General features: G+C 42.9%; 2 protein-coding genes and 1 long non-coding RNA gene across 8 annotated transcripts in view; 2 read left to right on the plus strand and 1 right to left on the minus strand.

Moving 5' to 3' along the window:
• The window catches only part of LOC148048117 (uncharacterized), a 45,694-nt gene extending 41,309 nt beyond the window's left edge, over positions 1-4,385 (minus strand). Inside the window, exon 1 of the long non-coding RNA XR_015695987.1 lies at positions 4,284-4,385. This is a non-coding gene — a long non-coding RNA (uncharacterized LOC148048117). The remainder of the gene's footprint in view (positions 1-4,283) is intronic.
• The window catches only part of USP43 (ubiquitin specific peptidase 43), a 118,714-nt gene extending 113,391 nt beyond the window's left edge, over positions 1-5,323 (plus strand). The window contains exons 14-15 of the mRNA XM_014055420.2: positions 321-482; positions 2,575-5,323. Of these exons, the coding sequence (XP_013910895.2) occupies positions 321-482; positions 2,575-3,587 (1,175 nt within the window). The 3' untranslated portion in view covers positions 3,588-5,323. The remainder of the gene's footprint in view (positions 1-320; positions 483-2,574) is intronic.
• Positions 5,324-6,139: 816 nt separating this feature from the next.
• Positions 6,140-15,295, plus strand: part of LOC106540601 (testis-expressed protein 47) — a 36,693-nt gene continuing 27,537 nt past the window's right edge. For 3 of the 6 annotated variants that reach the window (XR_015695988.1, XR_015695989.1, XM_087709796.1), the window contains exon 1: positions 9,782-10,066. Coding sequence is in view for 4 of the 6 variants with exons in the window: in XM_087709796.1 (XP_087565922.1) it covers positions 9,803-10,066 (264 nt within the window). In the remaining 2 variants the exon portion in view is untranslated. Of the gene's footprint in view, positions 6,332-9,781; positions 10,067-15,295 lie in introns of those variants that run through there. The other 3 variants (XM_014055778.2, XM_087709795.1, XM_087709794.1) reach the window with 3 other exon arrangements.

The following is a 15,295-nucleotide window of genomic DNA, read 5'->3' on the forward strand; positions in this document are numbered from 1 at the left end:
CTGCCTTGCCTTGTGGTGGCAGCACTGGTTCACCGCCTCCTGCCCCACCATGAGCAAGCAGAAGTGGGCCTCCTGTACATAGAAAAAAAAATAAAGACACCTCCAAAAATAACCCCTAGTGCTTATTTTGGTGCCCAAAAGAAAATAAGACCGTGTGTGTGTGTAATAATACACACACACACAGAGACACACATATATCTATATGTACGTACACACACACATAGGCAAATGGAATTATTTCCTCCCCATCCCTTTCAGTTTAGCACACAATGCAGAGGAAAATATTCTCTCCACAACACTTGCATATATTTTTCTTGTAGGATCTACAAGCTCTTCCATTTCAGAGCATTGGCTGACACGGCTCAGTCGAAGCAGCAAACGAGAGAGCCTGGTGTCCTGGAGCTCAACAACCTGCCCATCTCTGCCAAAATCATCTCACTCTCCTACGCTTCTCAGTCACTCTCCTACCAGCCAGGAGAAAGGTATCCTGGCTTGCTTATTACCTTTACTTTCCCCAAAGCCATGTATGAACAAAGCTCATCTATCAGAACATTGGGTAATTTTGGCAAGGTTCCAGATCTTTGGGCTGCTTCCTTTCCTTAAGTCTAGAAGTATGGGCATCATCCTGCCCCAAAAAGCAATATAGTTCTAATTCAGTGGTGGGTTCTAAATTTTTTTACTACCAGTTCTGTGGGCATGGATGGGGGGGCAGGTGTCTGAGTGGGCATGGCCAACTTGATGTCACTCATGCACACGCCCACTCAATCACATGCCCTCCCACCCAGCCACGCCCACCGAACCAGCGAAAATGTCTGTTTTGCCAGCTGGGAGGCTGACAAAGAAGCCTCACTTTCCCTGCTGCTACGAGTGCTTCTTCCTCAGCTCCGAATGGTCCTTGCCCCCCCTACACACACACAGACACACACACTGCTTGCCCTGGCAGCACTCTGGTGGTAGCAGCCGAGCGAGGGGAGGAGAGGGACTTGAGAATGAAACAAAAAAGAAGCCAGAGCCAGCGCTTCTTCGCAACAGCCGAGCACAGAAGAGCAACTTTTCAGCAGGATCCCCGCTGGCGCCAGGCCCAGCCAGCTTGGCCTGGCCCTGACACGAGAGGCACCCCTCTGGCAAAAGCACCACATGAGCGGCAAGACAAGGGCGCAGAGGCAGGGGAGGCTGGCCGTTCCTCAAGCTGGCTCTCAGAGGAAGGAGGCAGGGATGCTGGCTCAGGACTCGCTTCCCTTACCACTCTCCACTTTCCCGGCTAGGTGCCCAGCTAACCTGGCAGGGCCTGGGATGCAGCCTGGGGGGAGGAGGTGCACATGGAACAAGATGGGAGGAGCCACCGCCGCTCTCCCATCCGTGGATCTGAGCAGGGGCTGCTTTGCACCTTGTTTGCAAAGCAGCTCACAAAGAGAACAAAGCAGGCGCAGTGCACCCAGGGCCACTGCTTCTTTGCAACAGCCGAGGATGGAAGAGGAGCGGAGGAACTGCGGGGAGCCCCCTGCATGTTGCACCCCACCTCCCAGCTTTTGCCTGCGCCTCTGCGCTGTTTTCAGGTGCCCAGCTTGCTGAACTGCCTCTGTCTCCATCGAGGCTGCAACAGCGGTGGCTTTGGGAGACGCTGGCCAGCATGGAGGCACAGACGAAGGTTGAGAGGGGTGTGTGCGTGCAACACGCGGGAGGCTCCCCACACTTCCTGGTCTATGGGAAGGGGGGGCTAGGCTAGCGGGAATGCTTACCTGTGTGTAGGCTGGAGGAGGAAGTTCTGTGGATGCACATGGCAAAGTTGAGACAGGACGAGCATCCAAGCGGGCCAGTTCGTGGGCATTGCCAGCCAGCCATCACTACGGGTAAAGTGACCCAGGCCCAATTACCACTACCAGTTCGCCTGAACCGGTTCAAACTGAGAGCAACCAACTTCTGTTCTAGTTACAGAAACTAGATTCTGTAGGTTTTCTTTTTAGTGCACCTTTCACTAGCCCCCATAACATACCCAAATAATTCTCAGACACTCGTGGTAAGTGTAGTCAAATTAAAATAAGTAATAATTTCCAGGGCCACTCTAATAATATACTTTTGAGTTATGGGAAAGCTCTGTTCCCATTGCCTTCTGGAGTCACTGTGGAATCACAGTGTGGATGAAAATAAATAATTTACCCCAAATCAGAAAATTTTTATTATTTCCATCAGTCCGTCTCTCTTTTTGTTTTTGTTTTTTTATACTTGGGCTTTGGTATTAGCAGCAAACAGATGGGATATATCTCCTTTGCCACTATACTATATGCTAGGAAAATAGCATTTGAATAATTTTTTAAAAAAAGACTAAAAATGAAAGAAATAGATTTGAGAAGAAGGGAGGGGGACTATTTGACTTGGACTAAAATCTGAATTGTACAACATGTGGGGGGTTCATAAAGCTTTCTTAGCTTCAGAAATAGATGTTTTGCCAAGATGGTTGTTAATGTTTTGTTAAAATTAATTTGAATTTGGCTTTCAAAACACTCTATTTTACTTTATTTCCACAGAACTCCTAAGAATTGCTGCCATTACTGTCTATGTTCTTTTCTATTCTAGGAGGATTCGAGTCTCGTCCATTGGTTCGGGGTGTGCAGGGCAGAAGTGTCAGCCTGAAAGCTTCTTCTAATAAGGCCAAGCTGGGCATCCCCAAGACCTTACCCTTGCGGTGGTCCTTCACCTCCAAAGATTGGCCATCAGAGCCTTCCAGGGAGCTTGTAGACTATCTAGAGTCTGGCCGCAGACCTTGGTTCACAAAGGAATCCATTGTCCCTCTCATAACTAAGGAAGGGGAAGACAATGAGCTTACGGTCACCAAAGCTAATCCTGCTCTGACAAGCATGGGTCCAACTGAGACCAGTTGCAAAACAGCCACTGCTATGGAAAATTTAAATACTCTGAAACGGGTAGTGAAGCCAAAGGAAGAAACAGGCGAGCAGCCACGGACACCCAAAAAACTGGTCCTATCTCTCAGCACGGTCCCTCCAGTAAAAGATGAAGAACCTAAGACCAAAGCTAATATCAATGGGACCCTGCGCATTGGTTCAGGTGTGACCTCTTCCAGCCGGGGGGATGCAGAACAAAAGACTGGGCCCTGGCTTAGGGAGAAGGAGCCAGAGAATGAGAAACAATCAGAGGGGAAGTTGGCAGTCTTCAGAGTTGGGTTTTTGCGAAAGGACCCCAAGCGACACAGTGAGTCTCCCAGACATGCTGTTATGACATCTTCTACAGCCTCCTCTCAGGCATCCTTCTCCAATGGAACATTAAATATAATCCCTGGCAGCAGGACAAACAATGCCCTGAACCCCAGATCCACAGAGGGGCTGTCCAATGGACGGATCTCCCGTTCTGAGGTGGACATTAAGCGTGCTCAGAGCAGCTGCAACAGCAAGGGAAGGAATGACTGGTTACTGAACAGGTCAACTACTCTCTGCAAGGCAAACAATGGGACCTTGCAGGCCTCTATGACACCACTCACTTTAGAGGGCATTTCCTGTGGCACCTTCCAGCGGGCAAGGTATCATACAGCATCCTTGGGCAGGAGGATAATAGTACCAGAATCCAGCTTCTGAAATGCCTAGCAGCTCTACCTGAAACAGCAGAATCATGTCAACCTTTGGTGCTTATAACTTCTCAGGCCTTTGAAGAAGCTCTGCCAATTGATAGAAAGCTTGGACACTGTTTGCTTTCTATTGGTTTGTTCAGACAAAAGTTACTAAATCCAAATGGTGCTGATGAACCTGTTTAGCCTGGATGTATGGATGCAGCAGGGATCTTGTAGACCAAGATGTTAAAAATGGGGGGAAGACAAACATGGGGGAAGATATTAAATTATTTATTCTGCAGTTTAACTGGGAACTTTTGAAAGGATATGCTGCTTTGTAACAGCATTTATTTTGGTACCAAGGTATAGAAAGGATAAAGAATCTAAACATTGCTCTATGCAATCATCCCAGTGTTTATATTTTCTGCAAAACTTTGGGTTTATTTGTTTTTTTAAAAATACCTAAAACGAAGGGTGAGCATTAACAGCTTTGGGAATCAGTGCAGCAAATGGGAAGGCTAATTCGGGAGATGTCTATTCTCCAAGAGATGTGGGATAAATTTGTTCTTGTTGTGTTGGCTGAAAATGAACATTAGGGCAGCATCCTGGACTCCTCCAGTGTTTAAAAATATTCACAGAAAAAACATGTTGAATAACACTGTTCATTTTCTTCTACCTGTTGATGGTAATCAAAGCTAACTTTTTTATAGTCTAGCTTACCTACCTCAAATTTTCTGGTAGTCATCCATCCAAATGCCAGCCCAGTCTGATCCAGCTTCACTTTTTTATGACAGCCAAGATTGCGTTGATCCTGCCACCTTCTGTGACCAATACAGATAACTAGAATTTTCTTCACAGGAAACATAAAAGGTGCTGTTTTTCCCATTATTGTGAATAGATTAAATATGAAAAGCAAAGGTGATAGAGGAGGAGCCAAGAAAAAGCTTGGACATTTCTAGAGTGCCTAATATTGTTGACATCAAATAAGTATAATGAACATCAGGAACAAATGTCCATCAATCAATCTGAATAGAGCTTGGGACCTTGGAGGTCTTCTAGTTCAACCCCTGCTCAAGCAGGAGACCCTATACCGCTTCAGATAGATGTCTGTCCTGTCTTTTTTTTAAAAAAAAACTCCAGTTATGAAGCACCTACAACTTCTATCCAATTGGATATTCCAGAGACATATTTGAAGATATGGGATAGAAAATTGGAAGAGGTAAATTTGGGGGTGATTAATGTAAGAAAGACAAAGCAAACTGTGCTTTATGTAGCATACTTTATTCATACTTAAGAAGATGATAGTAGAGAACAAGAACATGGGAAGGGTAGAAAGCAAAGGAAGAAAAAGGAAACAGATGACTGTCACAGAAGTTCAAGGCATAGAAGAAAGTATGTACATAGCAAAGTCCTCAATATTGTTAAGGAGAATGGGGATAACGTTTTTGGGATCCGGCAGGGTGTAGAACATCTATGATTTAAAAGGAGGGCAATTATAGCGGAGTGTAAAGGGTGGGGAATAGATAAAAAGAAAAGAAAAAGGAACCTAAGTAGCTATTGAAGCACAAGAAAACACAAAACAGCCATTGTATTAGGACTCTGATTATTCCCGTAAGCATTTCGGTTAATTTGTGTCATTTCATTATGTAATTTATGCCACTCGCTCAAGGAAAGAAGCTCATGATTGGCATTTTATATTACAGATCTCTTCATAAAGGAATTCATTAAAACACATACGGGAATAAATACGGCTTCACAAACCAACAGTTCTTTTGAAATTATTTCTTGGTGAGGGGTAGAGAATAGCAACTCAAAAGGAGAGAGAATGTTGAAACTCAAGAGGCATTGTATCCTGAGTAGTAATACAGTCTAGAGCAAGGATTCCCAATCTTGATAACTTTAAGATGTGTGGATCTCAACTTTCAGAATTCCCCAGCCAAAGTGTGGCTGGCTGGAAAATTCTGGGAGTTTGAAGTCCACATGCCTTAAAATTGCCAAATTTGAGTGGGAATCCCTGACCTAGAGAACCCAATGGCTTAAGGTGAAATCATTCCTCAAGAGTACATATTGCACCCTCAGCCTTTTAAGAAGTTGTAATCTAAATGTTCATTTACAGCAGTTTCTAGGTGGGAGGTCTTCATCTCCCACTATTCTTCACAGTGGTCATGCTGGCTGGAAAATTTGGGCACTTGATTTAGAGTGCCTTTATTTGATCTGGTGCCTCTAGAGATGCTGGCCCTCAACTCCGTTCATCCCATCCAGCACAGCCAGGGATAACACCAGCATAAAATTTGGAAAATTGAAATCCAGTACATCCGAAAGGCACCAGGCTGGGAAGGAGTGATTTAGATGCCATTTGCATTCCTTTGCAGGCTTGTCTCATCTCTTCTTGGAGGACTGCTATTAATCTAGGCTTTGTGAAAAGACTGTCACCTCCTGTTTCCCAGGCGCAGGGAGGGAGGAATGAATTTGAACTCATTAACTTACCTGTGCAACCTGGTGAACCCGTGCTGTGCCTATTCTCACATAGCTGTCTGCTTCAGGCCGTGCTGTGTTGGTATGGGGGATGGGGCAAGCAATCTCCAGCTCCTTGGGGTCTTTTTTTTTTTTTTTTGGTTAAGCCATTGCCTAGCAACTGCAACAGGAGCACAGCAAGCCATGGCGTCCTCCAAGGCAGAAAGCAGCTTTTTTTATGAGAGTGATGACTTCACCTTTGAAGAGAGGAGCTCTGTATATGAGATGCAGCTGGAGAGGCTGAGAAAAGATGGAAAGGTTTGTGTCAGGGCGAGTGGGAGACATCATTTCGGAGGCATACAATGAGCCCTTGGTCCTTGGTGGAAGGTTTCAGCTTCTGAGCTTTAGTTACTAATTTCTGTTCACTTGGGCATGGCAAAGGGGCTAGGGCTTTTCTTTGCACAGAGAAAGCTTTTAACATAGTTAACTACAAATGCCCCTGACTCTGTTGGATGCAGAGAAGAATTCAGGCATGGTATTTAAAAGCAAAACCAGACTTTGGACTTTATTTAATCCTACCCAATTGCTATTTGTCATTTTTCTTGCTTCATCTTAATACAGAGGACAAAAGAAAGTTCTCTTCAAGGCAGGGGTGAAATGCTACCGGTTTGTACCATTTCGCCTGAATCAGTAGTAAAAAACGCTACCGGTTCAGGCGAACCGGTATTTCTGACAATCTGTTGGGTGACGATCAGCTGTGATGCGCCATTTATATTAGCTAGAATCACCAGTTTTCTTGCTTTCTTGCTGTTCTACTTATCTTTGCAGACTCGGAAGGCTTTGACATGTTCTTTTCTTAGTGCTGTGTGAACACGCATGCATGCGCAAAGCACGCACTCAGTAGCAGACTCACCGAACCGGTAGCAGACTTCAGAGGATTACACCACTGCTTCAAAGTCCAAACTTTCTTTATCCAGAGAATCATTTTGCATAAGACAGGCAAGGGATCTCTAAAGTAGGCCCATTCAGGGCACTCTTTTCATCCAATAATGCCAATAATTCTTTTTAATTGGACAACGTTGTATGAAGTAAGTGGGAATACCCAAGCACAAATACCCTAAATTGAAAGGGCAGTTGAAGTCCTTGGTTCTGTCCAAGTGTTTTATCTTCTATATTCAGATTCCCCAGGAGTATTCTAGAGAGGACTCCTATAAGCCCCTTGTTAAAAATAGATACATGTTAATGTTACAACTCTGAAGGGTAGTATGAGAATGCAGGGAGAAGCCCTGGGGAGGGATCCATACATGTTGGCAAAGGGGACTGAAGACAAGTGTCGCAAAGGCTACAACTCAATTCCGCAGAAGGGATGCTGGGTGGGGAGCATTTGAAACATGCCCTAGAGTCATCCATATTTATTGGCATTAATGACACTCATCCCTTTAGAGTAGGGCTGTCAAGCCCGTGGGCCGGATGTGTCACGCGCTCGCCAAACCGGTTTAGTGAATGTGAAACAAGTCCCGATGTGTCATGTGATGCCGCCGTGACGATGCGAGTTTCCCATCCCTGCTGTAGAGTAACTTGGTTCCAAACAAATGGACAAGTGAAACTGAGAAACAGGACATCTTTGTTTTATTAGAATATTTTTTTTTGCCTACTCCTGTTGTGGCCCGCCAGTGGCCTGTGGAGCTGGCAGCAGAGTCGAGCAGTGAGGAGGTTGGGGACGAATGGGCCAGTCCTGAGGGCTGAGGAAAACTCAGACAAGGGCCCTGTGTCGCAGGTAGAGGGAGCTAGACAGCAGCGAGGCAGAGGAACAGCTGGAGCCTGTTCCCAGTGTGTGCATGCACAGAGCTGCCAGAAGACAAGAACAATTAAAGCAGGGTCAACTTAAGAGTAAAGCCACACCTTGAAGGTGATTGGCCCCTCCCATAGGAAATAAAAGAGTGAATGGAGAGAGGGCTTTTGCTGGAAACAAAAGTTCATTCGGTTGTGTCAAGAGAGAAGAGTTCTGTTTGTAACTATAAGAGACTCGGTGCCAAGTTATGCCTTGCCCGGCATTTGGAACTAGTTATTTGGCAGCTTGCAAAACGAGATAAGGTTCGTATTTGATAAACAACCCTCTGAAAGACTTTGCTAAGCCTTATGTGAATGAAAGAAATTTACAGTCATGTAAATAAAAGGTTTTGCCGGGACCAAGACTCCGCTTTTTGGCTTGTTAAGGAAGCCTGGGTCAAAACAACTCCTAGCTGTGACTGGAGATATCTGGAGCCTTTTCCACTTTTCCACTTTGAGATGTGTGGTGCTACAGCCCTGAGAGGAGTTAGCTAACTCATCATTGCTAGATAAACTTGTTCCAAATCTACTCAGAATACATGGAAGTCTTGTTTCCTGTGATTTTGAAACTATCAACAACAGTGCAGCCTAAAAGGGCATTTTGCCTTTTCCCCCCCTTGCAGTCCCATTTCATTACATACTCATATTTAGCTTCCACTAGCATGCCAATAATTATTTGTGTTCTATTCCCTAACATGTATTTCTAATCTATAAGTTTGCTAAATGAAGAAATGCCATTGGTCACTGTTAAATTACATTGTTCTTTAGAGGCTCTTGCTCTAAGCCAGTGTTTCTCAACCTTGGCAACTTGAAGATGTCTGGACTTCAACTCCCAGAATTCCCCAGCCAGCTGGGAGTTGAAGTCCAGACATCTTCAAGTTGCCAAGGTTGAGAAACACTGCTCTAAGCTCTGTAACCTTTGGCCATCTTTTCTAAAATATTAGCTATTCCATCGGTTTTGCATCATCTGCAGATTTGATACTATTCATTCCCCTCATCTCTTAATTCAAATCCTTAATAAAAATAATTTAAGGGGCTGAATAAAAGTGGAAAAAAGGTCTATTTACTGTTTGGATGCATGTAGGAGCTTTTCCCTTGGGTTTTCCCTAGCCAGGAAGAAAAGAAGGCAAAAAGATGTGCCACGTGACTTCATTGGAGAGTCATGATCAGTGGTGGGTTTCTACCAGTTCAGACTGGTTCAACCGAATCGGTAGCGGTTTGGCAGCCTGAGTTGTTGGAACCAGCAGTCACCCAGGCCTGCCATGGCCCCGAACCGGTACTTCGGGCGGCACCATAGGTGCCACCATCTTGTTTTTCGCTTCAATTTTTACTGCACCGCACATGCCACAGTGTGCATCAAACATGCACACAGCATGCCCATGAGCGATCTGGCAGTAGTGCCTGTCAGAACCCACCTGTGGTCATGACTTCAGAATAACCAACATCAAAATGGTTTACAGCTACTCAAATGTCACCCTGAGCACATTGGATTTAAAATCTCCCTGCCTGCTAAACTAACTCTTACCAGAAGCCCAAACTTGGTTGGATCTATGCCAACAGTCCACATTGCATCTCTGAATAGATTACCTGAAAATCCTCCCTTCACCTTCTAACTAATTTTAATCCCTTGCCTCCTCTTAAATTTTTTATTTTTTTTATACACACTCTTTTATATTTTAACATTTTATTGTACACCACCCAGAGTCTCACTTTGAGAGAGGTGGAGGGGTTCAGAAAGGTGCAAAGTAAATCAATGAAAGTATAACTCTCGCCTTACCTGTTTTGAACTGGTAAAACGAGAGCTGGATGTTTGTATTACATGTCAAATGTTGCCACAGCAACAGCTGCCCCATCTAGCTAAGCTAATGCTAAAAGACAATACCGTCTGAGAGCCAACTGAGCATGCCTGGTACTGCTTCTAAGCCACTAAAACCATACTTCAACAACACACTGCTTTGTATGCCCAGAACTCTGTCTGTCTCACAAATAATACAGTGGTTAATTGTGGCATTATTGTGCCATAGGCTGTTGCCTTTCAGAATCTGGTTTTGTAGAAGCCAGGTCACAATGTTGAGATTTAATGCAGGCACTTTAGCTCTGGGAAAGCACAAGAAAGGCACTGAAAAGTGGGGGAAACGGGATGAATCACCAGACGAAGAGGAGAGGACCAGTTTTCTCAACCAGCTCCTCCTGGATAGAGTCCTTCATGGCCCAGAGGATACTGTAAGTATTCTAGGGCAGGATGCTATTGCTTTACAAGGAATGGAAAAGGAGGGGTTTGTGCAACGTATTCACAGTGAAGAGGAGGGAAAATAGGAAGGATTACACATCTGCAAATTTCACAAATTTCCCTGGATATATAGAACTGATGAGGGTTAAATCTGCATGCTTTTGAATGCAGCTATCAAAGGTAACTCCAATTTCATTAAGAATTTTGATTGTAATAGCAAAATTTAATGCAAACTAAACTTAGTGAAAATAGGAGTAAAGCATGCAAAATGAAAGAAAATTTAAGAAAGAGAAAAGTATATAAACAATGTAGTAGCAATACAGTGGTGGGTTCCAGATCCCGTTGCAACTGATGTGGTGCAACGGGGCCTGGCATCTCCCACATGCACGCGCTTAGCACGCGCGCACACTAGCTCCGCTGGCAGCTGGTGGGCCACAACAAGTTCAGGGTTACTCTTTCCTCATCTCTTTATAACATATAAAGGTCATACAATGCAGTGCTCAATGCCATGATGGAAAATGGAGCTGCATAACAACTTCTGTCATTCTACTTTGGGAATATGAGGTTGAGGTTAGGTTCAGAGGGAACTACCATCTACTTGGATATTATAGTTCTTTCTTCACCCCTCTGCACAACAATTTTGCTTTCCAGGATACACAAAAGGTGGTGATCCCAAGTTTTAATGACATCTTTTACAGTGTATGGGCAGAAGTGAGATATATCATATTGCAGCTGTTTATTCAGAGGTTGGTAGGTAAAGAATAACATAGAAACCATTGTTAGGTCTTTATACTCCCTTACTGAAAATAACCAAGAGAAGAGTAAGCATTACCCACAGACATATGCAACTACATCTTGGGTCCTAACACAGTCTTTAGAAGTAAATATGTATCTGTGACACTTTCCTGAGTATCCAGCTACCTGTTGAGGAATGGGCCACTGCATCCCAGTGCTTTGTCTGCCTTCTGTTATAGGAGTGTTTTGTAACTGGTTACAACCACCCTGGCAATTATATTGTGATAATGCCTATAATATGGTTTCCAAAGATCCAATATTCCCACTGATCCCCAAAGCTGAGAAATCCCATACTACATTTCTCAGTGATCATGATGTTCTGGAAAATACATCATTTTGAAATGAGTATGATGCTAAACAATAGCATCATTGTTTTTAGCTTGCTATTAAATGTTTTCAGATTCCAATAATCAGTTAAATTCTGATTCAATAAAGACACTTATTTACGGCAACACAATGACCAAAATAAATGTTCAGTTAAGATAGCATCATTCTCTTCTTCAATTGCCAAATAGTTGGAGGGCAAAGTCTGTTACATAAGGCTTCCTCCAGTCTTTAGTATTTTAAACTTGGGAATTATTCCAGCTATTGCTGTATTAATTAAAGGATATGTGAGAAGAAAAAAATATGGTAACCCATAGCCTGGACAAAGAAGCCAATAATCTGTTCAAAACTCTGGATTTCACCGGCCAATGCAGACAGCCATTGTATGTCTTATTTTTCCCCCATCCACGTTCCCATTGTTTTACAAAGTTTAACACATTCACATACACACCCCACACACCAGGATACAACACACTTATTCCTTATATAATGGTCCATACATATGATAGCCAACTCAGGAAAGGTTATAATTCTCATGCAGACCTCACTTTCATCATGTATCACTCTGACCACATTCAACTACCATTCTTCAGTGCTATAGTCAAAGAAAGTATTCCATAATCCAAGCCTATGGTACTCTCCTTATTACAGATTTTCTCTAAATCAACAAATGTACTATAAACTTTGCCACATTTCTCAATGACCTTTTGCGCAGCAAAACATTAGTCTGTGCACTTCCTGCCCGGCATAAAGCCATACTGCACTTCCTCTTTCTACTGTTTCGATCGTATCTTCCCAGCACACTTAACTCATCCTGCTAAAATTTCCACATTTCACTCTTGGCTAATTTTTCCTTTATAAAGAGAAATGATGACAACAGTCTTCCAATCATTAGACACAAGAATAGATCTACTTTTCACATACACTTTCACCAGATCCCACAGCTGATTCAAAAGCAAACTACATTCCTATTCTATTTTCCAAGTTGTGCCATCTATACCTGCAGTGTTACTGTTTTTCAATACTCTCATCTAAGATATGACTTCCTTTTCATCATTATATTTTTTTCTTGGACCCTACCATTTATAGCATTAATTTCCCTTACACTGTTTGACTTATCATATCACTTCCACAGAAATATTTAAAGTCTTCCTAACATTCCTTCAATTCAGTTTCACCTCAGAGATAATTTCATTTTTAATTCCATTCACTTTGCTGGAGGCTTCTTTTTTAGTTCTTTAGCCATCTCCGAATTGTTTATTTCCATCTAAATTGTTCTCCAATTTTCCTCTATTACTCTTAACTGCTCCTTGCTTATTGCAGCTATTCTTTTCTCTCTCATTCATTACTTTACTTTAAGTCTGATTTTCTACAGCATTTTAATGCATTTTTTCCTAATCTACAACCTTTTTTTCCACCTTATTGTTCCATCTAATATCATTTGTCATGCTTTCCATTAGTTTAACTCCACACACACCTCTGGCACTCTGTAACATCTTTTGAGTCTCTTCCAAGCAGTTTCCAAATTCTCTTTTTTCGCATTTTCCATTCCTGTGTCATTGAGAGTTTAATCTATCTTTTAATACTTTCCTACACAGACATATTTTCTCTCCTTGCAGTAGTTCTACCTCCAATTTAGATACTTTCATTTATTTATTTTATGCTATGTTCACTCCGCCCAAAAACAGATACTTTCCTGAGTATATTAAAAAGTGTTCCTTTCCATATGCAGAATCTCTCATCTTCATCCTTGTATCTTTTACTAATTTTCTTAATATTCATAATAAACAATCGTTCATGGCTCCTAACAGCTTCCCAACATTGATATCACAACAGAGGTGGTATTCAGCAGGTTCTGACCAGTTCTGGAGAACTGATAGCAGAAATTTTGAGTAGTTCAGAGAACCGGTAAATACCACCTCTGACTGGCCCCACCCCCATCTATTCTCTGCCTCCCGAGTATCCTTCCCCTGGCACACCCACCAAGCCACGCCCACCAAGTCAGGCCATGCCCACCAAGCCACACCCGCAGAACTGGTAGTAACATTTTTTGAATCCCACTGTATCACATCCATATTAACTGTTGCACAATTTCCTCCATATTCGTTCATAGCCCTTCTACCATTACTATTTATTAGAATGTAGCATGCAACTATCAATATCCTTTGAATTCCTACTTTGTACAACTATCTAGAATGCTTTCCAACATTCATATCAACTCCTTCATTCATAACTAAACCTACATCTTCACTTCCTTGCATGTATTCATCACCTCCTCTGCTCAGGATCAGACCATCTCCATTCACGTCTATTACCGTATGTTTTTTCCCCTTTCTTGGATTACATATACACAACATATCTATTTTTTTCTTTCATTTCATTGTGAATTCCTGTTTTTGCTATCTATTCCCTTCCATTCCAAGTCACAACCTTCCATTTGCCATGGCCATCACCATGTGGGTCCATAGATACTGATCTGTGTTGCTTATGACTTTAGTAACCTAACTACCTTTAATAAGTAGCTTTAATAATACCCCTGCCACTTGGAACATGCTCTGCTAATAGTAAAGCAGTGTTGGGTTGCAGGCGGTATGCCCCGGTACGGGCATACCAGAGCCTGCCCAGAGCACCGGGTACCGTTCCAGTACGGTGCTCCGGATGGCCCACCCGCCCGCCCGAGTTCCTTATTTTTCCTTTAAAGCCTTTAGTGCTTCCATGCACGCACATGGTGTGTACAGCACCTGTGTGATTCTCTGCCGAGCAGCTGGAGTGTCATGGAGGCTTGTGGAGGCATCGCTGGAAGGTATGATGCAAGTGGGCGTTGCATGTGTGTGCATGCACACCGCACACGTTCATGTGGAGGATGCCGGGCCCCATTGCAACTGTACTGGTTGCAATGGGATCCGGAACCCACCACTGTAGTAAAGACAGTGTCCATGGATCGTGATGGAGTTTGTTCAGTATACTACAAGGGCAACAAAGCCTAGTTTTACCCCAGGTATACTTAGATCCAGTGCAAACTAAGTTCTCTGCTTTGGAGACTACCTTGCAAGCCAAGATATTGTTGCTGTCTTCCTACCAACAATGAGGTTTTTGAAGTAAACCAACACATAATGCACTTCCTTTTATCATCATGTTTACTTATAAAAATAACTCTAGACATTAAATGGGGCCAGTAGGCTGTCATAACAAAATATAAATGATGATACTCATAATTTAGAGATTTGTTTGAAACACTTATTTGCTTGAAAAATCAAAAGACGAAAGGAAGCAGGGGACTGATATACATTAGAGGAGCTTTTAGGAAATCCATTTCAATTCTCTTATGTTTTTTTTTGTAAATGTTCTTTGAATGGGTAGCTATATTCAATTGCAGCCCTCTTTTTGTATGTCAACTTTCCAAATATCTCTTATCAGCTGGAAAAGGTTGCTTATCCTTGCCCTGAACCAATGGAATCAACATCTTTGTCATTCAGTATTAGGGATCATAATACATACATAGAATCTTATCTATTCTTATTTGAGAGCAAGCTATCATAATATCCTTAGTAAACATGTATAGGATTGGTGAAATTCTTTAAATTAAAAAAAATGGCATGTTTGATAAATGTTTTTAATTTCATACTCTTTTTATAGGGCTAGTATAATTCCTGTACCAAAGGTGGGTTGCTCCTGGTTTGGCCCGGATCAAGAGAACTGGTAGTGGTGGCGGCGGCAGGAGGCTCCGCCCACCTGGCCGGGTACTTCTGTGCATGCGTGCATGAGCGAACCGGTAGTAAAAAAACAACAACCCACCACTGTCCTGTACCTATACATCAAATACTGCCAAGGTAGAAAGGATTTGATCTGTTTTAATGGCAGGAGACAACATAAGAAAAAGGGTTTCCTACTTCATGTCCTTTCAGCCAGCCCCTGCATGAACAATGAGCTAAAATGTTTCTTTATGATTAGACATATAAGAAGACAGGATGTCTAGCACAACACCAGTGGTGGGTTTCAAAAATTTTTGGAACCTCTTCCGTAGGTGTGGCCTGCTTTCTGCGTCCACTGGTGGAACCTCTTCTAACTGGTTCGGTAGATTTGACGAACCGGTTCTACAGAAC

This window comes from Thamnophis sirtalis, unplaced genomic scaffold, assembly GCF_051295495.1.
Source record: "Thamnophis sirtalis isolate CommonGarterSnake01/CBP01778 unplaced genomic scaffold, rThaSir2_p1.2 scaffold_3, whole genome shotgun sequence".
In the NCBI taxonomy this organism is placed as follows: Eukaryota; Metazoa; Chordata; class Lepidosauria; order Squamata; family Natricidae; genus Thamnophis; species Thamnophis sirtalis.